Source organism: Hoplias malabaricus, chromosome X2 (assembly GCF_029633855.1).
Source record: "Hoplias malabaricus isolate fHopMal1 chromosome X2, fHopMal1.hap1, whole genome shotgun sequence".
Taxonomy (NCBI): Eukaryota; Metazoa; Chordata; class Actinopteri; order Characiformes; family Erythrinidae; genus Hoplias; species Hoplias malabaricus.
This window is the reverse complement of record NC_089819.1, coordinates 5143438-5168737: the sequence shown is the minus strand read 5'-3', so window position 1 is coordinate 5168737 and position 25300 is coordinate 5143438. Positions and strand designations below refer to the sequence as shown.

Sequence of the window (25300 nt, the reverse complement as noted above, 5' to 3'; positions counted from 1 at the left end):
TGAGTGAATTGAAATGTGTGTGTTGCCCTGTGAAGGACTGGCGCCCCCTCCAGGGTGTATTCCCGCCTTGCGCCCAATGATTCCAGGTAGGCTCTGGACCCACCGCGACCCTGAATTGGATAAGCGGTTACAGATAATGAGATGAGACATACAACTTTAGCATTTTAAAACACTGGGCACAACACAGTTGGAAAAAAATATTTAATATGCATACAAAATTCACATAAAACAAAAATATACCAGTGTAAATTAGTGCACCGAGTATTCCTTGCTCTAAAACAGGAGCTTTTATTTTTATTTGTTCTCTGGGCTTCAATCCTTTAACAACATCAGTTAGAAACTTGTCCAAGTACTGTGATTGCACTCAGACGTCAGTCCATATAAGTGTTAGAGTTTGGGTATAAATGTATAATGCTGTATACCCGCTGAAAGCATAAAGGATTGTGAGCGGTGTCTGAGGAAAGCACGTTCTTGTAGAGCTCATCAATGGTCCTTGCTCTCATACACCTCAAATATGTACTGCAGGCCATTTTCCTCCTGTACTCCAGCAGGAACTCCAGGGAACCTGGGGACAAAACAATAAATATAGGAGATGCATGGATTGTATATTTATGCATGTATTTAGGGGATCTAATAAGAATATCTTAGTAGATCTCTGGTGAAATAGGAATAGCCAAACTTGTACTAGCCCAGTTCCAGTCTATCCAAATGTCTGTGGCTGTCTTTCTGTCCTACAGGCAAAATTCAAGTTAAATATCTCTGCAAAAAGCTACGTTAAGGCTAACTTGGATATGTTTCTTACCCTATAAATCAACAGCTAGGCTAGCTGTCAGGATTGGTTGATATCAGAGGGATTTTCAATTGATTATATATTTGCATGATGCCTTTTGCGTTAACAAAAATTAATAGCATAGTTTGCTGTGATTAATCACAATTAATGGAGCAGAGTCCCTTCTTCAGACTGAAGCCTTTAATAATGAACATTTAAATCTAAAATAAAGAATCAACATAAGATAAACACAATCTATCGATAAAGGGCAGAATGGTGGTGTCACACTGCTCCAGGGTCCTGGGGTTTCCTCCCACGGTCCAAAAACACACGTTTCTAAGTGGATTGGCTACACGTGAGCGTGTGAATGAGTGTGTTTTGCCCTGTGAAGGACTGGCACTCCTTCCAGGGAGTTTTACCACCTTGCGCTCAGTGATTCTGGGTAGGCTCCGGACCCACCACGACCCTGAACTGGATAAACAGTTACAGGCAAGGAATGGACGTCTATCTATTAAAACATGTAATCGCAAAAATACATTTGAAATGCTAGCACTTCCTTGGAGTGTTCTATGCATGACAAACTGGCTAGAGGAACCATTGTTTTATCCTTATTAAAATATCTGGGTAGTGTTGATGATTATTGAATTAAAATCTATTCATTTGCTGAATAAACGTTTCAGGGTGAAGTTTAGCATCGGACACAGAAGCTTTAATACATAAAATTAACGCTGCAGTTCTTGGTTCAACACTAGGTCAAGCAAGGTACAAAACAAAACAGGATCTCTCTCTAATGAAGAGATAGAGAGAAGAGGAAATCTAAGAGTGAGAGTTAGTTAGGAGTTGAAATTTTATACATATTTATTAAAAATAACACGTAATCTACCATCTGAACTTAGCAGTAGCAACGCTGTGGTTACACTGCTACATAAAACCATTAATATGTCACCAGGCTCTGTAAAAAGAGGAAGCTGTGGCTAAATTGTGGCCAAGTGATAAAATGTATAATTTGCAGTAAATAATTTCCACGTGTTAATTTTGACAGCACTAATAAAATAAATGAAAACAGACAAGAACTGTGAATCATGTGACAAGACTGAGTTTGATGTTAAGGAAACTTACAGTGAAACACTTCATGTAAGTGACCCCATAATTGCTAGTTGTTGTTTTGCATGATTTAAACAATTTGAAACAGACGTATGTCTGGGAACATATACAGGGGGCTGGGCATGCTCCACACATTAGTCAGATGAGATAAGAGTAAAGATAATAATCGTGTGTTGTGCTTCCACTGGCCCTGTAAGTGCTTTCCTAATGACTGCTGAGTGCAATAACTTGACATTAGGTACAACTCCATGCTGATGGCTCATGGCACATTTGTGTTGCAAGAGAGCCTTTTTAAAGCTTTGTTTTTTTAGACTCTCTGATGATTTCAACCTGTCTTTCAGCATTGAATTCAAAGCCAGACACACGTGCCAACAAATCCATTTACACCTTTGTAATGCAAAAAACCCAACAAGATAAATCATACACTCAATATAAAGTTTGTTTATTGGAGCACAGGTCTTTGGAAATCATGGGGAGCAAAATGGGTGATTTCTCTTTAGGAGATACCTTGGCAGGGTCTATTTTTGACTAACCTGCCAGGATTTTAAATAGAACTTGGCAATGCCTGGCAGACACTACAGGATATCTAAAATTTCAGTATGTACTTCATACTGCTCATACCACACAACATTTAAGACTTCCAACCTGTTGTTTTGTACTACACAACAATTGCAGATGTGGCTCTCTTTGCCTAGATTGTTTTGAGGGTTGTGAAATGTATGGAAGCAAATCTGTCTCATCAGACTTTGAAATATTACCACCTTTGAATTTGTAGCACTGGATTTTTTTGCACTGAAATTATGCATCTGAATTTTTGTTTGCGGGCGCCACAGTGGTGCAGCAGGTAGTGTCGCAGTCACACAGCTCCAGGGACCTGGAGGTTGTGGGTTCGATTCCTGCTCCGGGTGACTGTCTGTGAGGAGTGTGTTCTCCCCGTGTCCGTGTGGGTTTCCTCCCATGGTCCAAAAACACACGATGCAGGTGGATTGGCGACTCAAAAGTGTCCGTAGGTGTGAGTGTGTGAGTGAATGTGTCTGTGTTGCCCTGTGAAGGACTGGCGCCCCCTCCAGGGTGTATTCCCGCCTTGCGCCCAATGATTCCAGGTAGACTCTGGACCCACCGCGACCCTGAACTGGATAAGCGGTTACAGATAATGAATGAATGAATTTTTGTTTGCACTGAAATTATGCATCTGAATATAACTGCTCTTGAATTGAACTCGTGAATTTTCAAGAACACGTTTTCACTGTTATTATCCAAGGTTAATAAATTCAGATAAAAAAATTAAAGCTCAAAAAAATTTAAACAATATATTTCGAAGTTGCTCATATTCGGTAGATGAAATTCAGATACCAAAATACGAGTTACAAAAAATTCAGAAGACACATCCGGGATACCAAGTATGAGCAATCGATTCACTACACGTTTAGCTTCCTTCCGCAGATATTATCTCTTTATTTACAAAGTGTCTTAAAAATCTGAAAGGCTCACTAAAGACACAATATAACAGACTATTGATATCCTGAATATGAAGAAATTTTACTGTAGAATTTTTTTGTAATTGCCCTGTGAACATAGCATGTGATATGAAAGAATATGTAGAAACGTGCACCTTTATTTTTAAGAGTCTAGTTGAAACTGAGCATCTACTAGATTAAATAAATGTACCACTTACTCAGGAAGTAGCTTGTACTTATCCATGTTGATCTTGGGAATGAATGTGTCACAGTCAAACTGCTGCAGAATCCTTGTCACAAACAGGCGCTTGGGTCCAGTACTCTCCATTGCCTCCTACAGGAAAATATAACAATGGCACTAAAATTTGAAATTGTGCACAATAAAAGCAAATGAGTTGAATCTTCCAGCTTCCCTTCACTTCAAAATAAAGACTATTGTATGTTAGGACTGTTGCCTGTAATGAAAGTCAAAGTTCTCCTTGCTGTGAGGATCTCAAATCAATTAATTAATTTTTCCTTTTTTTTCCCCTCTTTTGCACTTCATTCATTCATTCATTCATACCCAATTCAGGAGCCTGCCCGGAATCACTGAGCACAAGGCGGGATCACACCCTGGAGTCCTTCACAGGACAATATACACTCACACCTATGGACACTTTTGAGTCGCCTGTCCACCTACTAACGTGTGTGTTTGGACTGTGGGAGGAAACCGGAGCACCCGGAGGAAACCCATGTGGACATGGGGAGAACACACCAACTCCTCACAGACAGTCACCCGGAGCGGTACTTGAACCCACAACCTCGAGGTCTCTGGAGCTGTGTGACTGCAACACTACCTGCTGCACCACCGTGCTGCCCCTTTTTGCCCTTTAGCATAATGGAAATACAATCAGTACAGAATACAAAATACTAGCCAAAAAAAAGTCATAATATATGAGAAATCATCTGTCATAGGTTGTGATATCACAAATCATGATAAGCACATTGCAGTATTGACAAAACTAACATGTACAAAGCTATGCCTAATTTAAAAAAAAATGTTAAAAATCATTCAGCACAGTTTGCTATTCAGTGCTTTGCATCAATGACTCTGAGTGCATTTACATAATAATCCAATCATAATAAGATTTCTGCAGTTATTTGATTATTCAGCTGGTCATGTAAACAGCATACTCTGATTTCTTAGATTGGATTAAGACCTAGAAATCTGATTAAGAAATCCAATTAAAGGCTGGATTTTACTAATCTGATTCTCAGCAAACGTATACGCGTACCCCAAATTTCTTTCAGTGTTCTCTGTCTGTACCTGCACGTAAAACGTAACCAGACAGAGTGTAGAGCTGTCTCACAACACATTCTGAAGTTCTCTCACCCCTCTATCTGAAAAATCATTAAGTACCACTCACACCCACCAGTCCTTACCATGAATGCGCATCCAGCAGGCACGGTTCTGTCTGTAATGGAGGGACTCGTTCACTGGGTTCAAGAACAGATGCTTGTTCAAATAAAGCTCTTTGCAGCAATACAATGAAAGCTGAAAGGAGGGCAGCATGCATAGTCTTTGAAACCATTAAAAAAACCAAGATCCATAATTGCGTGAAAAGTAAATGTTTACAAATAGCTGCAGCAAGTTTAATATTTACGTGACTTTATTGGCTACATGAATGAGCCTGAATGTATGCCTGACTCATCTAAACCAGGAGTTTCCCATTATCTGATTACCAAAGTACCTGTAAACGTGTTGATCAGATTACCGACAACACCTGATTTTCTGCAGTTATCAGTTCATTAAGTGCATGTACACATGCTCACTGAGTGTGCTTGTTATACATTTCACACACACAAAAGAGTGAGTTCTTAAAATGACAGTATACATGATATGCTCCAAGAATTTTCTGCCCATCTCTAGCTGTCTCGTCAAAACTAAACCACTCACATATGAATGGCACAAAACTTATCTGCTGAAGTGCAGAGTGTCAAAGGTGAACAACAACAATCAGCTCAAAACATCCAAGGTTTCAGGTTTTAAGGTATTAAGTGACCACGAGACAAAGGAGTAAGAGAGTGAGAGATGTGGAGAAGCTTTTGTAAAATAGCGTCCTTGAGCAGTGCGGTTGCCACAGCAACTGTGTGTAGACTTAAGAGGGTGTGAGGAGGAACTGCAGCTTGATGCATGGTTGGCACAACTAACTATAGAGATAATTAAACATTTAACAAATGTATAAAAAGCGTAAGGCCAACTCACACCAACGCCTGATAAAATGCAATTGAAAACATGTAAGGAACTTCTCTGCAGTGGTCAAGGTGACTATGCAGGTTACTTTCTCCATACCAGTAATACACCGATTAACCATAACATTATGACCACCTCCTTATTTCTACACTCACTGCCCATTCTCTCAGCATCACTGACCATACATTGTTTGCCCCCTTTCACCCTCTTCTTCAATGGTCAGGACACACCAGAGGACCACCAAAGAGCAGGTATGATTTGGGTGGTTGATCATTCACAGTACTGCATTGGTAGCGTGTTAATGGGTGTTGTGCTGGTACAAATTGTGAGACACAGTAGGACTGCTAAAGCTACTTAACCCCCTTAGCGTTGCTGAGTCTAATCCACTGGTAATAGCACAACATTAACACACTACCACATCAGTGTCACTGCAGCGCAGACAATGATCCACCACAAATATCTTACCTGCTCTGTGGGCGTCCTGACCGTTGAAAGGGAGAACAGAAGGAGTTCAGTTTCTGATTGTAGAACTACTAAGAGCTCAAGAGCAACAAGGAGGGTGTCATAATGTTATGGTTGATCAGTGTTTGGATTACACTCTGATGTTGCAGTCATTCTGTCTGTTGCAAACTCACATAAGACTTACTAGATCACAAACACACACACACACACACACACCTTAGTCCTTTCCCCACTTTGTATCGCATTTACATCACATTTTTCTGGTCAATAATTTTTTTTTAATTGGGTAAAAATTACCTTCATTCTTCACAAATGAGCTGTTCCCTTGCTCACCTTGTACAATGAACTCCCACCAATTACCCAGATCTGGTCAGATAGTGATGCTAGCTCTGGTGTGCCCAGCAGCCTGAGTGCTGAGCTGAAGTCAGACGCCAGATAGTGTGCTCCCTCTGGAGGCATCCTAAACCAAGACAGATCAACATAGAGTGCACAGAAAGACAATTTATTACATTGTAATTCTAAGGCTGCATAAAGTCTTTTTAAAAAAATATTTTTAAAATAAAGTATTTACCAAATTTATATCACTTATCAATGATTTAATTCACTGAAATTTGAGGTTATTAAGAATGCTTGCAGTTACAATAGGAGTCTGACCATTGTCTTAAGAGTGTTTCATCTGACTGGATTTTATAAAACATAGGCCAAATACTACTAACCATAGCAAGAAGTAATGTAAACAAGCAATGTAAATCAACCTGGGAGGGTAAGACAAACACATGTCAAAGCAGTAACTAGTTATTTTCAAGCTGCCACTAACTCAAGTTCAATGTAGCTCTGAGATGCTTGGAGAATAGTAACTGTTCATTTTAGGTTTGTTACCTAATATTCAGCCATACAAACTAGCATCACACTGAGTCATAGGGAGAGGGCAGGCCATCCTACTCACTCAGCGAGCAAGGACACTTGGAATCCTAGCCATTGATCGCCAAGCCATCACTAAATGTATACTAACATTACCCCAACACTTGCACTACTTAGAGGTCCCACCCTCTTCATTTTTTTTAAACTAACTGGAAAATGGTAAGTCAAGCAGCAGTTAACTGCAAATTCACTGAGTGGGTTGTTGACATGACACAAGTTCTTACTTGAGTTCCCTGCTAAGCACAACGTTGATTCTGTTCTTGAGAGGCCGGTTCTGTGGCGGTATTGAGAACCACGTCTTTCTGCCCATTATAACCACATTCTTCCTACCTATAAAATCATGTGCCAACACCACAATCCATTACATACGGTTAAAGCTATTCTCCGTAAAATATACAAATGCCATTTATGTTATTTTTAAAAAGCTAAAAATGTAATCATAAAATTGATTAAGGGTGCAATACACATTTCACTGTCTTACCTTCTACAGTAGGTGTCATTGTCATCTTCTGGAAGTGTCTGAATTCCTTACTGTAAACACAAACATTCACCGTTTAACAAAACCTAGCACCAGAATCAAACATCAACAAGTGATTTTATTCTTTCACTACCAATTTTACAGATGCAAGGGCACATTTTACTTAAATATTTGTACAAATTTTAAAGACAAAAAGTTCTATGAGTAACTACGTTTAATATATTCAACTCTCTTAGAAGTTCAGAATAAAATAAATTAAAGTTCAGTGCAAATAAACTTAAAGAAAATGGATAAAATGGTTAAATAGTACATTTTAACGTTGTTTTGTTGTATTATTTTGAATACAAAATATATATCATTGATAATTTTATACTGTTGTTCAAATGCTGTATCTCCTGTTGTGTGCCTTGGTTAAAATCATCTTAAAGTGCCCTACATTTATTTAAAAAAATGCTAAATTGCTAAAGTTATTATAAAACTATAATTTCTTGGCAATTTCATACCTCATACTTAGTTCATAGTTAGTCAGGCTGTTATTTTAAATAAGAATTTGTTGTTAATTGACTTGCCTCGGTTAAATAAAATAAAAAAAATTTAAATAGTACATAGTTCGTACTAAGAACTAAGCTCTCTGGTAGAGGTGGTAGTTTGACCTTTCACTTTATACCGCACAACTGCAGTGAGCACAATGAACCTTACCGCGGTAAAGTTGGCTCAGCGTTCGATATTCGCCAGACATTCACCCACGAATATCCTTGTTATTAATAAAAACAAAATGTACACGCCAAATGACTACTTCAGTGCAATTACTACATATTGTGAACTTATTCACACACACTGGCGTTCAATGTTTTTACTGCTGTAAGATGTGAAAATATCATTATGTGATTTACAGATGAGTTCTTTCTGGCGGAGAAGCGCTTTAGCGACGCAACTTCTTTTCAAAATAAAAGTCTTGGGTATGAGCCATTTAAATATCAGCATTTAAATACGTAAACCCTGTAACACACTTTTGAAAGCTGATTGAACATCAGCTTCCCTGTGTGTTGTATGTAAACCTTGTAACAAATTTGTGAAAACAGATTCTGTGTCAGATTTTCTATATTTTCTGTTTCTGAACTAGGAAAAATGAGTTTCACAATTAAACGACATGACCCCTGGACCCAATTTCAGTCCTATGATGTAGTACACCCAAGGACCAATACATTTCATGCTGATTTGGACATGTGAACCTTGTAACAAATTTGTGAAATTAGATTTTATATGAGATTTTCTATATTTTCTGTTTTCGGACTAGGAAAGATGGGTTTCACAATTCAATGACATGACTCACAGCCCAAATTTCAGGCCTATGATGTAGTACACCCAAGGACCAATAAATTTTATACTCATTTGGACTTGTGAACCTTGTAACAAATTTGTGAAAACACATTCTATCCGAGATTTCCTATATTTTCTGTCTCTGGACTAGGAAAGATGGGTTTCACAATTAAATGACATGACTCACAGCCCAATTTTTGGGCCTATGATGAAGTACACCCAAGGACCAATACATTTCATACTCATTTGGACATGTGAACCTTGTAACAAATTTGTGAAATCAGATTTTATATGAGATTTTCTATATTTTCTGTTTTCGGACTAGGAAAGATGGGTTTCACAATTCAATGACATGACTCACAGCCCAAATTTCAGGCCTATGATGTAGTACACCCAAGGACCAATAAATTTTATACTCATTTGGACTTGTGAACCTTGTAACAAATTTGTGAAAACACATTCTATCCGAGATTTCCTATATTTTCTGTTTCTGAACTAGGAAAGATGGGTTTCACAATTAAATGACATGACTCACAGACCTAATTTCGGGCCTATGATGAAGTACACCCAAGGACCAATACATTTCATGCTGATTTGGACATGTGAACCTTGTAACAAATTTGTGAAATCAGATTTTATATGAGATTTTCTATATTTTCTGTTTTCGGACTAGGAAAGATGGGTTTCACAATTCAATGACATGACTCACAGCCCAAATTTCAGGCCTATGATGAAGTACACCCAAGGACCAATAAATTTTATACTCATTTGGACTTGTGAACCTTGTAACAAATTTGTGAAAACACATTCTATCCGAGATTTTCTATATTTTCTGTTTCTGAACTAGGAAAAATGAGTTTCACAATTAAACGACATGACCCCTGGACCCAATTTCAGTCCTATGATGTAGTACACCCAAGGACCAATACATTTCATGCTCATTTGGACATGTGAACCTTGTAACAAATTTGTGAAATTAGATTTTATATGAGATTTTCTATATTTTCTGTTTTCGGACTAGGAAAGTTGGGTTTCACAATTAAATGACATGACTCACAGCCCAATTTTTGGGCCTATGATGAAGTACACCCAAGGACCAATACATTTCATACTCATTTGGACATGTGAACCTTGTAACAAATTTGTGAAATCAGATTTTATATGAGATTTTCTATATTTTCTGTTTTCGGACTAGGAAAGATGGGTTTCACAATTCAATGACATGACTCACAGCCCAAATTTCAGGCCTATGATGTAGTACACCCAAGGACCAATAAATTTTATACTCATTTGGACTTGTGAACCTTGTAACAAATTTGTGAAAACACATTCTATCCGAGATTTCCTATATTTTCTGTTTCTGAACTAGGAAAGATGGGTTTCACAATTAAATGACATGACTCACAGACCTAATTTCGGGCCTATGATGAAGTACACCCAAGGACCAATACATTTCATGCTGATTTGGACATGTGAACCTTGTAACAAATTTGTGAAATCAGATTTTATATGAGATTTTCTATATTTTCTGTTTTCGGACTAGGAAAGATGGGTTTCACAATTCAATGACATGACTCACAGCCCAAATTTCAGGCCTATGATGTAGTACACCCAAGGACCAATAAATTTTATACTCATTTGGACTTGTGAACCTTGTAACAAATTTGTGAAAACACATTCTATCCGAGATTTTCTATATTTTCTGTTTCTGAACTAGGAAAAATGAGTTTCACAATTAAACGACATGACCCCTGGACCCAATTTCAGTCCTATGATGTAGTACACCCAAGGACCAATACATTTCATGCTCATTTGGACATGTGAACCTTTTAAAAAATTTGTGAAATCAAATTCTATGTCAGATTTCCTATATTTTCTATGGGTTGATGGGTGTCACAATTCAATGACATGACCCACAGCCCCAATTTCAGTCCTGTGATGAAGTACACCCAAGGACCAATACATTCCATGCTCATATGGACATGTGAACCTTGTAACAAATTTGTGAAATCAGATTTTATATGAGATTTTCTATATTTTCTGTTTCTGGACTAGGAAAGATGGGTTTCACAATTCAATGACATGACTCACAGCCCAAATTTCAGGCCTATGATGTAGTACACCCAAGGACCAATAAATTTTATACTCATTTGGACTTGTGAACCTTGTAACAAATTTGTGAAAACACATTCTATCCGAGATTTCCTATATTTTCTGTTTCTGAACTAGGAAAGATGGGTTTCACAATTAAATGACATGACTCACAGACCTAATTTCGGGCCTATGATGAAGTACACCCAAGGACCAATACATTTCATGCTGATTTGGACATGTGAACCTTGTAACAAATTTGTGAAATCAGATTTTATATGAGATTTTCTATATTTTCTGTTTTCGGACTAGGAAAGATGGGTTTCACAATTCAATGACATGACTCACAGCCCAAATTTCAGGCCTATGATGTAGTACACCCAAGGACCAATAAATTTTATACTCATTTGGACTTGTGAACCTTGTAACAAATTTGTGAAAACACATTCTATCCGAGATTTCCTATATTTTCTGTTTCTGAACTAGGAAAGATGGGTTTCACAATTAAATGACATGACTCACAGACCTAATTTCGGGCCTATGATGAAGTACACCCAAGGACCAATACATTTCATGCTGATTTGGACATGTGAACCTTGTAACAAATTTGTGAAATCAGATTTTATATGAGATTTTCTATATTTTCTGTTTTCGGACTAGGAAAGATGGGTTTCACAATTCAATGACATGACTCACAGCCCAAATTTCAGGCCTATGATGTAGTACACCCAAGGACCAATAAATTTTATACTCATTTGGACTTGTGAACCTTGTAACAAATTTGTGAAAACACATTCTATCCGAGATTTCCTATATTTTCTGTCTCTGGACTAGGAAAGTTGGGTTTCACAATTAAATGACATGACTCACAGCCCAATTTTTGGGCCTATGATGAAGTACACCCAAGGACCAATACATTTCATACTCATTTGGACATGTGAACCTTGTAACAAATTTGTGAAATCAGATTTTATATGAGATTTTCTATATTTTCTGTTTTCGGACTAGGAAAGATGGGTTTCACAATTCAATGACATGACTCACAGCCCAAATTTCAGGCCTATGATGTAGTACACCCAAGGACCAATAAATTTTATACTCATTTGGACTTGTGAACCTTGTAACAAATTTGTGAAAACACATTCTATCCGAGATTTTCTATATTTTCTGTTTCTGAACTAGGAAAAATGAGTTTCACAATTAAACGACATGACCCCTGGACCCAATTTCAGTCCTATGATGTAGTACACCCAAGGACCAATACATTTCATGCTCATTTGGACATGTGAACCTTTTAAAAAATTTGTGAAATCAAATTCTATGTCAGATTTCCTATATTTTCTATGGGTTGATGGGTGTCACAATTCAATGACATGACCCACAGCCCCAATTTCAGTCCTGTGATGAAGTACACCCAAGGACCAATACATTCCATGCTCATATGGACATGTGAACCTTGTAACAAATTTGTGAAATCAGATTTTATATGAGATTTTCTATATTTTCTGTTTCTGGACTAGGAAAGATGGGGATCACAATTAAGTCTTCGAACTGCACATTTTATTTAGGTTGGTTGTAGATGCTCTAAAATATATATTTTTGAACATAAAATTATGCATTATCCTGCTGAACTACAGGAACTGTTATTTAACTATTTACATCAACACACACAGGGACATATTACACATCAGTGCAGTGTGGACAGTGCAGGTCCTGTCCAGTTTGAGAGAATGTCTCCCATTCTTCTGGTGTCATTGCCAGACATTTGTGGTGGAACCAGAAATTGCACACATTACACTGTATCAGCAGAGTAAAAAGAAAAAAAGAGAGAAAAAGAAACATGTAATTGACTGTGATTTAGAGACTGACAAACGTTGATCTATTACAACAAACTGGAATACTGACCCACTGTGTATAACAGGGATAAGATCTCCGTGCGCACATGTGGCATAATTCATCCAGATTATCTGAAATAGGTAGTTTTGGAGAAAATTCAATTAATATGACATTTTAACTGATTTCTATATCTTTATCCTGAGTTTTTATTTTAATATATATTATAAATTGCTGTTCACTCCCAGTGTTTTTGATTATTTGTAGGATTCAAGCAAATTATTTTGTACATTTTCATACATCACACTAACCTTGGGTTTCCCAAACTGTATATTTATTTTTAAATCAAATATTTCAAATAACATTTTTTATAACATGAAGAACTTCGCAAGTAAGTACCTTTCCTCCTATTCCTAATGTAACACATTGTGCAGCAATGAATGTAAGTTATTGGAACCTCTACTTGCAAAGTTCATCACAAACTGAAGCAGCTGTATTACAACAGGATCATTAGAGTTGGGAATTTATGGAAACTATTCATCAAGAGAAAAAATGTTATTTGAAATATTTGATTTAAAAATAAATATACAGTTTGGGAAACCCAAGGTTAGTGTGATGTATGAAAATGTACAAAATAATTTGCTTGAATCCTACAAATAATCAAAAACACTGGGAGTGAACAGCAATTTATAATATATATTAAAATAAAAACTCAGGATAAAGATATAGAAATCAGTTAAAATGTCATATTAATTGAATTTTCTCCAAAACTACCTATTTCAGATAATCTGGATGAATTATGCCACATGTGCGCACGGAGATCTTATCCCTGTTATACACAGTGGGTCAGTATTCCAGTTTGTTGTAATAGATCAACGTTTGTCAGTCTCTAAATCACAGTCAATTACATGTTTCTTTTTCTCTCTTTTTTTCTTTTTACTCTGCTGATACAGTGTAATGTGTGCAATTTCTGGTTCCACCACAAATGTCTGGCAATGACACCAGAAGAATGGGAGACATTCTCTCAAACTGGACAGGACCTGCACTGTCCACACTGCACTGATGTGTAATATGTCCCTGTGTGTGTTGATGTAAATAGTTAAATAACAGTTCCTGTAGTTCAGCAGGATAATGCATAATTTTATGTTCAAAAATATATATTTTAGAGCATCTACAACCAACCTAAATAAAATGTGCAGTTCGAAGACTTAATTGTGATCCCCATCTTTCCTAGTCCAGAAACAGAAAATATAGAAAATCTCATATAAAATCTGATTTCACAAATTTGTTACAAGGTTCACATGTCCATATGAGCATGGAATGTATTGGTCCTTGGGTGTACTTCATCACAGGACTGAAATTGGGGCTGTGGGTCATGTCATTGAATTGTGACACCCATCAACCCATAGAAAATATAGGAAATCTGACATAGAATTTGATTTCACAAATTTTTTAAAAGGTTCACATGTCCAAATGAGCATGAAATGTATTGGTCCTTGGGTGTACTACATCATAGGACTGAAATTGGGTCCAGGGGTCATGTCGTTTAATTGTGAAACTCATTTTTCCTAGTTCAGAAACAGAAAATATAGAAAATCTCGGATAGAATGTGTTTTCACAAATTTGTTACAAGGTTCACAAGTCCAAATGAGTATAAAATTTATTGGTCCTTGGGTGTACTACATCATAGGCCTGAAATTTGGGCTGTGAGTCATGTCATTGAATTGTGAAACCCATCTTTCCTAGTCCGAAAACAGAAAATATAGAAAATCTCATATAAAATCTGATTTCACAAATTTGTTACAAGGTTCACATGTCCAATTGAGTATGAAATGTATTGGTCCTTGGGTGTACTTCATCATAGGCCCAAAAATTGGGCTGTGAGTCATGTCATTTAATTGTGAAACCCAACTTTCCTAGTCCAGAGACAGAAAATATAGGAAATCTCGGATAGAATGTGTTTTCACAAATTTGTTACAAGGTTCACAAGTCCAAATGAGTATAAAATTTATTGGTCCTTGGGTGTACTACATCATAGGCCTGAAATTTGGGCTGTGAGTCATGTCATTGAATTGTGAAACCCATCTTTCCTAGTCCGAAAACAGAAAATATAGAAAATCTCATATAAAATCTGATTTCACAAATTTGTTACAAGGTTCACATGTCCAAATGAGCATGAAATGTATTGGTCCTTGGGTGTACTTCATCATAGGCCCAAAAATTGGGCTGTGAGTCATGTCATTTAATTGTGAAACCCAACTTTCCTAGTCCGAAAACAGAAAATATAGAAAATCTCATATAAAATCTAATTTCACAAATTTGTTACAAGGTTCACATGTCCAAATGAGCATGAAATGTATTGGTCCTTGGGTGTACTTCATCATAGGCCCGAAATTAGGTCTGTGAGTCATGTCATTTAATTGTGAAACCCATCTTTCCTAGTTCAGAAACAGAAAATATAGGAAATCTCGGATAGAATGTGTTTTCACAAATTTGTTACAAGGTTCACAAGTCCAAATGAGTATAAAATTTATTGGTCCTTGGGTGTACTACATCATAGGCCTGAAATTTGGGCTGTGAGTCATGTCATTGAATTGTGAAACCCATCTTTCCTAGTCCGAAAACAGAAAATATAGAAAATCTCATATAAAATCTAATTTCACAAATTTGTTACAAGGTTCACATGTCCAAATGAGCATGAAACGTATTGGTCCTTGGGTGTACTTCATCATAGGCCCGAAATTAGGTCTGTGAGTCATGTCATTTAATTGTGAAACCCATCTTTCCTAGTTCAGAAACAGAAAATATAGGAAATCTCGGATAGAATGTGTTTTCACAAATTTGTTACAAGGTTCACAAGTCCAAATGAGTATAAAATTTATTGGTCCTTGGGTGTACTACATCATAGGCCTGAAATTTGGGCTGTGAGTCATGTCATTGAATTGTGAAACCCAACTTTCCTAGTCCAGAGACAGAAAATATAGGAAATCTCGGATAGAATGTGTTTTCACAAATTTGTTACAAGGTTCACAAGTCCAAATGAGTATAAAATTTATTGGTCCTTGGGTGTACTACATCATAGGCCTGAAATTTGGGCTGTGAGTCATGTCATTGAATTGTGAAACCCATCTTTCCTAGTTCAGAAACAGAAAATATAGGAAATCTCGGATAGAATGTGTTTTCACAAATTTGTTACAAGGTTCACAAGTCCAAATGAGCATGAAATGTATTGGTCCTTGGGTGTACTTCATCATAGGACTGAAATTGGGTCCAGGGGTCATGTCGTTTAATTGTGAAACTCATTTTTCCTAGTTCAGAAACAGAAAATATAGAAAATCTGACACAGAATCTGTTTTCACAAATTTGTTACAAGGTTTACATACAACACACAGGGAAGCTGATGTTCAATCAGCTTTCAAAAGTGTGTTACAGGGTTTACGTATTTAAATGCTGATATTTAAATGGCTCATACCCAAGACTTTTATTTTGAAAAGAAGTTGCGTCGCTAAAGCGCTTCTCCGCCAGAAAGAACTCATCTGTAAATCACATAATGATATTTTCACATCTTACAGCAGTAAAAACATTGAACGCCAGTGTGTGTGAATAAGTTCACAATATGTAGTAATTGCACTGAAGTAGTCATTTGGCGTGTACATTTTGTTTTTATTAATAACCAGGATATTCGTGGGTGAATGTCTGGCGAATATCGAACGCTGAGCCAACTTTACCGCGGTATGAAACCTTCCTGCACTTCTGGACTTCTGCTCCTGAGTGGACATGTTTAAGAAACACCTTGCAAATATATTTCTTGAAGGCAAAAACGTAAAACACAACAAGAACACATAAATTGCATTTATAGCTAATGCTAATGCTTCTAAATTGAAGCAACTTTTCATGTTTGTTACATTTTAAAATCGTGGGTGTACTACTACAGTACCTTAACTGAGAATTCAATATTACTTCTTGGTAATTCAGCTCTTAGGATAAATTATAAAAAAAAAAATACCCTCCAGGTTAAAATATTGTGCATATTGCATAAAACAACGACCTTATTCAGCGCGTGTATAACAATTGCAGTCAAAAGGCCAGTGCATATTTCAGAAGCCTGGGTTGAATAAGTAAATAAAATAATAATTTACCATGAATTCACATTAAACCCATCTTAATTACTCTTACATGTTATGTGCGAATGAATGAGTGAGACAGTGTTAGGATGCTGAGACGACAGAATATTATTAACAAGAGGTTTGTGTTTCTGTGACGGCTAGGAAAAGACGTAAAATAAATAAATACATAACTCAATAAATACTGCATACATAAACTTTAATCTGCTAATTTTTTTAACTTACTGTTCCACCTTAAATGGCGGAACTGTCGAGAAGGGTATCTCTGCAGGTGGGAGGGACAACCTAATCCTAAACCTATCCCTAGCACTAACCATAACCTCCCATTTGCCGGTATCCGCCTAGTTCCTGTGTATGCCCCGCCCACTCGGTCTCCGACCTACAGACATGTGTAGTAGTGATAGGAATTTCGGCTCTTTTTGGGGAGCCGGCTCTTTTGGCTCGGCTCTTCATAAAGAGCCGGCTCTTTCGGCTCCTAAATGGCTCTTTGTTTTACCACTTATTTCCATTGGTACAGAACAATATTACCTACATTTTACATGACTGTATGGACAAAATATTATTGTTCAATATTAAAAATAATAGTGTTGCAATGGCCAATAGTTTTATGGCTGTCTTGTAATAACTCACTGATTGCACTCAATAAATTCAATTGTATAAATAACTGGATTTTTATTTAAACATCTTAATAAAAAATCACTTGTAAACTCTGAAATACAGCCAATGGAATCCAAAAAGTAGGTATTACAAAATAGCTTATTAAATTAAATAATCATCCATTTCTGGGTAATAAAATAAACAAATACTCTGCAAAGTGCAAAACAGCAGCATTCAACGATAGTGATTAAAACAACCACAACTGTCAACAAACATTTAACTGATTTAACATTTTCTTCAACTATTTTTTGGAAGGCCGATTGGCATTCAGGAAAGCCAAGCGTCTCAGGTTGGAGGGTTGGAGCTTGCTTGTTGTTCTCTGATTGGTTGAATGACAAGCCTTAGAAAAAAATGGCTCGGTCTTAGACCGGAGCCGGCTCTTTGAACCGGTTCGTTCGCAACCGATACATCACTAATGTGTAGTCGGTGTGTGTGGGTCTGTGGTGGAGCAATCTAAGCAAAGCATTTAAGGATGAACGAAAAATTCAAATACGAAGCTTTATAATGGGAATCCAACTTCTTACCTTAATCTAATGGGATGCCAGGGCAAATTACCGCTTTTTCCGATTCCCATATCAGGACACACTGCAACAATGCAGTTCAGTATAGACGACATATCCACGGTTAATATGAAAGTTATGCAGAAATAACTGCTGTGTTCAAGCGCTGCTCCCCCGCACTGTGCTTCTTCCCGCCACTTTGTTTGCCGTGGAAATGACGTGTCAAGACACTCACCCGCTAACATTATATTCCTGCAGCGCGCGCAAAGCGCCCCCTGCTGGGGCGCGCTTACTATAGCAGGAAAACGGTATTGACTGAAAGTCTCTTGACATTTGTGGTGTGTCATACTTTTACCTGGGGTCTGCTCACATTTTAAGCATTTCATTGTTTGAAAGAACAAAAGAGAGCAACATTAAATGAATTTAAATCGTTTTCAGAAAAGATAAAGCAATATCTCCCTAGATTCAAGAGAAATAGAATCTGTTTTCCCAAAGCGCGGGTCAGTTGATTCTGGGTAGTATCAATAGCTGACCCAAACCTTCAGGATGAAGCAGGTCCAGAATTAATAAATAAACAGTATATATATTTATACCCTACAAACAAATTGTACATACATACATATGTATACCATTATATATATATGTATAAATGGATACTGAAGAAACAGGAGAGAATGACTTTCACCTTGATCTTTATTTGATGTAACTGTTAGCAAAGGTGCCTAAATACCATCTGCCATTCAACTAAGTGAATACCTGTAGGACAGAGTGCCTTTGCCCACACTGCAGTTGATGTTTACTTGTGAACCAGACCGCACCTGGGTGACGCAAGTGCCCAGGTGGTCATCGAAATTAAGGTCTTTATCCCAAACCTCCAGTTTTATGTTGTCATTGGTTTTGCAGTTGGGGAAGTAAAACTCTGCGCTCCACGAAGGGCTGGCATTGTCCTTGTAAAACTCTGTCATTCCTCCAAAAGTGGAGCCACACCACACTTTCAGGTATGGATCAGGGGGGCCAGTGGGGTCACCTTGCAAGCTATACGCCCGCATGCCCCACACTCGGACAGTAGCATCAGTCGGCACCAGGTGAGCTGCTAGAACCAGGACAACGATAGATAACAGCCGGAGAGTCATGGCTTTGTCTGAGGAGAATAAATCAAAGTGTTGAAACCAATGGAACCCATACAACAGCAGTAATACATTTTTGTTTTTCAGCCTCACCTCTGTACATTTGACCATTTTAGCATTTTGTTTGTTTCTCATCAATACAGGACTGTGTGAAAGTTTGTAATGTTTTGAAAGCCTAGGCAGATGACACAGATCTATATGTCTACATTTATTCTGGCATTTTGTTGTGCAGAATGTCTATCAACTGATACTGACAATTTAATATACTGGTAAAGAAATAAAACATAAATGCATAAAATAATGTTTTGCAAAATCTCTCACCTCAATTCATGTAGCGACTGAGAATATAAGTGCTTCGTGTAGTCTGAATATATAGCAAATAAATCTGTACACCAACCTTGAAATTATCAACACTGAGGGTCAACTAAATATTTGTGTTTGACTGTTAAAGTTTGTCTAAAGTTAAAGTTTGACTAATGTAATCAGGCCACATTCTGACCACTGAAATATTCTTCTTAATATCACAAACAAATATCACATATGTGTAGATACAGGCAATTGTGTGTAATTCAAGTAATGTGAAGGTATAAAACATTATTTTCAACAAAAAAAGAAAAAAAAAGAAAAACATAATGTGTGAAATGCATATGGGCAGAACCACAGACAAGAGCCAAGACACACAAGGAAAAACTCTCTAAGACCAAGTGGAACAATTGAAATTAATCAAGGCTCAAAAGGAGAAGCTTTAAAATCATGATAAAGAACCACAATCGCAAAGTCATAGAGAATACACTCTGAGAGGAACAAAGACTCCGAAGGTAAACTCCCCTTGGACCACGAGGAATACACGGTGAATGGGCTAAGAACACTGAAGGAGAAAGTATGAGAGGAACTCAATGGAGAAACTTTGTAACAGCAAAAGGAACAACCACTGAGGGGAACCAAGACTCGAATGGAAAAACTTCCTATGAGCAAGAGGAAGAATTTCTGAAAAGAAGATTCAAAATGAAGAATTCACATATAGCAAGGAAAAAAACCCCATCAATATCAATATCTAAAATTCATCAATAGAATATTATAAATTGGACAATTGTCAATATCCCTGATGATATCATTTAAGAAAAGAATTGTTTCTCCACCTGTGTTTGGCCAACAATTAAAACATGCAGGATGGAACACATTTGTGGTTAATGTTGGTAATATTTTGGAAATGGAAGTAATTTTATCTAGCTTTGTCCAGCTATTTACTTTAAAGTTTTATTCATGCCCTTAACCCATGACTGGAACTGTAGGGTGAATTTAGGCAGTTGAAGTGCAGCTTTTCCAAAATATTCAGTTTCAGTTGTTCATTTCCTGCAGAGATTATACAAGCTGTGTATGCACAACTAAACATCTGTGTCCACAGAGCGTGCACCTTAAAGTGGCTGAGTTCACTATAGTTATAACAGTTAAAATCAAGCTTTTGAAAATATAGCATGTGTCTTGAATTGACTGACTACAGCAATGGATTTTTCCTTTCCTCCATTATCTGTTTATCCAATTTAGGGTCGCGGGGGATCCAGAGCCTACCTGGAATCATCGGGCGCAAGGCGGGAATACACCCTGGAGGGGGCGCCAGTCCTTCACAGGGCAACACACACACATTCACTCACACCTACAGACATTTTCGAGTCGCCAATCCACCTGCCAACGTGTGTTTTTGGACTGTGGGAGGAAACCGGAGCACCCGGAGGAAACCCACGCGGACACGGGGAGAACACACCAACTCCTCACAGACAGTCACCCGGAGCGGGAATCGAACCTACAACCTGGAGCTGTGTGACTGCAACACTAACCTGCTGCGCCACCGTGTTGCCACCGATTTTTTTTTAATAATGGTTTTTAATGCTAGAATGTTTAAAAAATATATAGTTTTGTGGCATGTCTCTGTGATTTATTTATTTTTTCACTAAATTAAACAATTGAAAGAACATCCTTCAAGGGTGGTGATTCCATAATTTTTGCCAGGGGTTTTATAAATGACTTAGGGTTTAACATATTGGCACAGCACCTTCTGTCTATATCAGGGTTTCTCGATCCTGTTCCTGGAGACCCTTGTCTGGTATTAGGCTCATTAAACTTTCCATTAAGGTTTCTTAGATAAGGAAGGTTTCAAAAATGTATTTTGTTTTGCTTTCCCAAGAGCAGGTTTGATAAAACCCTGCCATATACTACTACTGATTCTTAGCTTTACGATATTTAGTTATATATAAACAAGTTATAGTTGAATTCACATAAATCACAGTATATAGTCATGTACTGTGTCCAAAATACCACAGTGAAATAATAATACTGTGATTTATTTCTGCTTTCTGTGTCAGAATTAAGATTGAATGCGTCACAGGAAGCCTTCCATTTTCTGATAATGTTGTTCGGAGAATCTTGACAGTAAAATATAAAAGGTAATAAAAGTTATTCAGCACAAATGAATGTAAACTGCCTTTGAATGTTTTGAAATGCTTAAGTCTGCACTCATGAGTAAGTTTTGAGAGTGTATGTTTTTGTATTTTCAGTTTACCTGATTCATAAAGAACCCAGATCTGGTGCTATGTCCACCCTTCATCTGGTTGTGGAACCCCTCTCTTTCTTCAGCTTTAGGAACATGGACTGGTTCTTATATTGGGGGCGCCATCATTGACCCAGTTCTTGGGCAATGGACTGATTGTCCTTTCTTGGATAAATTGCACTAGTAGGTACATAATGCTATTCACTCAATCTCACCTGTCTACAATGGGGCTATCAGAATGTTTTTTTCACAGTTTTACTCTAACATGTCTCTTTTGAGGCGGCACGGTGGCGCAGCAGGTTAGTGTCGCAGTCACACAGCTCCAGGGGCCTGGAGGTTGTGGGTTCGATTCCCGCTCTGGGTGACTGTCTGTGAGGGGTTGGTGTGTTGTCCGCGTGGGTTTCCTCTGCGTGCTCCGGTTTCCTCTCACAGTCCAAAAACACACGTTGGTAGGTGGATTGGTGACTTAAAAAAAGTGTCCGTAGGTGTGAGTGAATGTGTGTGAGTGTGTGTTGCCCTGTGAAGGACTGGCCCCTCCAGTGTGTATTCCCGCCTTGCGCTCAATGACCCACCGTGACCCTGAATTGGATAAGCGCTTACAGACAATGAATGAATGAAAAAATGTCTCTTTTGAGGTTTTGCATGAACTTCACACATTTGAAAACAAAAGAATTGTCAGTTCCTTATATCAATTCATTCATTCATTCATTATCTGTAACCCTTATCCAGTTCAGGGTTGCGGTGGGTTCAGAGCCTACCTGGAATCATTGAGCACAAGGCGGGAATACACCCTGTTTACCAGAATATATGCCTATGAAATATGAAGTGATTTAACTGTATAGTGTTTGAGTAAAACACCACCTATAAATATTGCAGCCGTTTGTCCATTTTGTCCAGTTTGTCCAATTATATCGGTATGATATAAACTATAGCTCCTTTTTAAACTATTTTTTTCCTACTAAAAAAAAATCTTCTGGCTGGAAGTTCTGGGCTCTCTTAGCTGAGCTTCCCGACTGGAAGCGAATTCTCTTCATTCCACCCCACCTCTTTTCTCCTCTCTTTACATTTTCTTTCTCTGTTCTGTCTGGACCCTGCTTGAGGAGCCCAAGACTGTTTGAGAGAGAGCCATAAGAGAGTCTGGGAAGCTTCTAAAAAAGCCAGAAGAAAGCTGAAGATCTGAACTCTGAACTGAAAGCTCTAGAGAGAGCTGGGCTCTCCCTTAACTGGAAATTCTCCCTGAACTCTAACTGGGTCTAACTGACTGAAAAAAAAACTTGCTTCTCCATCTCTTCTTGTTCTTTCTGTTCTCTCTTCTTCTGTTGTGCTTTTTTCACGCCACTGGGTTTTTTTTTTACCAGATTTTAGGAAACCCGTCTTGAATCCCTGGTTTGAATCCCTCAAGTTGAATCCCTGGTTTGGATCCTTGAATCCCTCAGGGATTGAGAATTGCAGCATCTCTTGCTCCTGATTGGATGTTTCCTGTACCCAATTTATGACACTTGACAAGACAAAGACTTATGGAGGGATCCTGTTGAATGAATATCCAGGATTCTGAATACTTAAGCACTATATAAGGTTATATGTTAACACAAAGTAATATCATTCAGACAAAAACATGTTTTACATCATTCTTAACCAAATAACACAGAGTATGTGGCTTCCTTGGTTCCTCAATGAGTTCATATAAGCAGGTGATTTTAAACACGTAAATTAATTCTACCTGTTTTGATTGTCTAAATGGAATTAATTTAACAAAGTTGTACCCATATGAAACCTGTTCACCAGGTAAACCAAGGGATTGAGGAAGGTGTGGTTATTTTGGTTTTAACAGTCTTTCAAGATGTGAGAGAGGACAGTTAATGAAGTTGAATCTGTGTGTCTCTCTGCTATCACTAAAGATTCCTCTCTTGACCGCATGAGATGTTGGATAATAAAAAGTCTTGCAGTGTGGTTTATGATCCATTTTCTGCTCGATAATCTCAAATTCCGATCTGGGCTGTGCGAAGAAGAGTGACTGAGAGTGAAGAGAGGTCTTTCGGCATTTTAAGTCCCAAAAAGTCATATTTCTTATTAGGAATTAATAAACATTCATCATACCACGCTACATTCATGACATACACTGTGCCCTACGGAGGGTGTAGGGAGATGTTTGGGATTCAGCCTCAGCTTCATTGTGGTGTTGAAACCTCTCACTGATCACTCTCAGTTTCAAACGAGGAGAACTGCTTTATTAAACTTTAACCCAAACCAGAGGAATAATTTAGATGATAAAACACTATCTTCCAGGAATCTGTTCACTCTCAGAGCGCAGGGACAGTGGGATCAGATTATTTACCTGTAAACAGGAGGAAAAGACTGAGACAGAGGAATACGGGGCTTGTGTCTGTCGTCTCTTACACACTACAACAACACAGGAGTGAAATAAGACGATGATCTGTGTGTGAAGAGCAGAGAGACGCATTAGAGTATGACGCTAACAGTTTTGCATTACAGTCTATGGGGAAAATGCTACAGAAGCAGAGTGTAGTAGTTATCAGGGGGAGTCTCCAAACTTTTGACCTTGGCCAATTCTTCTAAAGCTGTCCCCTTCAGTGACCACAGTGGAAAGCAGTGGGTGGAACTCCCATGACATCACAAACATCACAGGCTCCAGAGTGTGATGTCACAAAGTTAAGATGCAGGTAAAGTTCAGAATCCTTTTGCAGCTTCGAGCAGCAGCAGCATGATGTTTTGCCTCCTGAAATTCTGGTGCATTAGTTGGGAAGACTCGGACACAGAGAGCCCGTACGGGACACTGGAACCGGAGAAGGACAGAAAAAAGATCAAGGAGAAGGAAAGAGGAAAGAAGAAGGAGAAGAGGTGGAGATGGTGGAAGAAAGAACTTAGGTGCAGTGAAGAGGAAGAAGGTGGCCATGAAGGCCAAAATGGAGAACTGGGGACAGAGTCTGTGTCCCTCTGCTCAGAGACACCACAGAGCAGTGGACACCAGGGCGTCTCCAAGGACGTGGACAGAAATTACATCGCTCCACTGGATCAGACGGAGAGGACCGTCCAAACGGATCTGAGTGAGTGGATCAGTAGATTTCACAGCAGAGTCTCAGGTGTGTGACTGGCGATTGCTGTGTGGATTCACCATCAAATCCTCACAGCAATTTTCCAGCATGTAGTGTAAAGTCTCTCAGAAGAGTAGACGCTTTCCCTTCGGTGAAGAGAGGAACACGCTCCTGATGAATGCCCAGGAAAGTTGGGGTGTAACGAAGTCACGGTTGGGTTGGATTTCAGTGCAGTAGGAAAATATAATAATAACTATTTCCATGACGTGGGAAATAAAATTTAAAATTAGTTTAAAATTAGTTTCTATTTTTATTAGTTTAGATATAAGCTCCATCTCTCGATAATGTTCAGATGAATCTTAAATGTCCGTATGTTTAAATGTGATCCAAAAACAAAGGTTATTATGGGGTGTCCTAAATCTTCCACATGATCGTGTGTGTGTGTATAATATATAACCTTATACCGTTCTGTTAATTTCTGACAATAATCAGCTCGAGAGAAGATCAAAGGCCTAATACTGAAGGAAGAATGTAATTGGTTACCAACAGACAGGGCTAAATGTGATTGGTTAATACATATCAAATCAAGCTTATCAAATACAGTGCCATAAACCTGTAAAGCTCCA

The 25300-nt window shown here is 38.0% G+C and overlaps 1 protein-coding gene across 2 annotated transcripts; it reads right to left on the bottom strand.

The window, feature by feature from the left end:
* Positions 1-204: 204 nt before the first annotated feature.
* Positions 205-19506, bottom strand: LOC136676784 (dihydrofolate reductase-like). Of its 2 annotated transcripts, XM_066654002.1 has the most exons (7): positions 19398-19506; positions 17974-19090; positions 7428-7477; positions 7171-7276; positions 6359-6485; positions 3549-3664; positions 211-565 (listed from the first exon to the last, which is right to left on the bottom strand). In XM_066654002.1, exons 2-7 carry the CDS (start codon positions 18333-18335, stop codon positions 484-486), a joined length of 843 nt encoding a protein of 280 aa, XP_066510099.1. In that variant the 5' UTR covers positions 18336-19090; positions 19398-19506; the 3' UTR covers positions 211-483. The 2 variants fall into 2 exon arrangements, with proteins under 2 accessions (XP_066510100.1, XP_066510099.1); XM_066654003.1 differs by lacking the exon at positions 3549-3664 and having other exon boundaries at positions 205-565.
* Positions 19507-25300: the final 5794 nt, after the last annotated feature.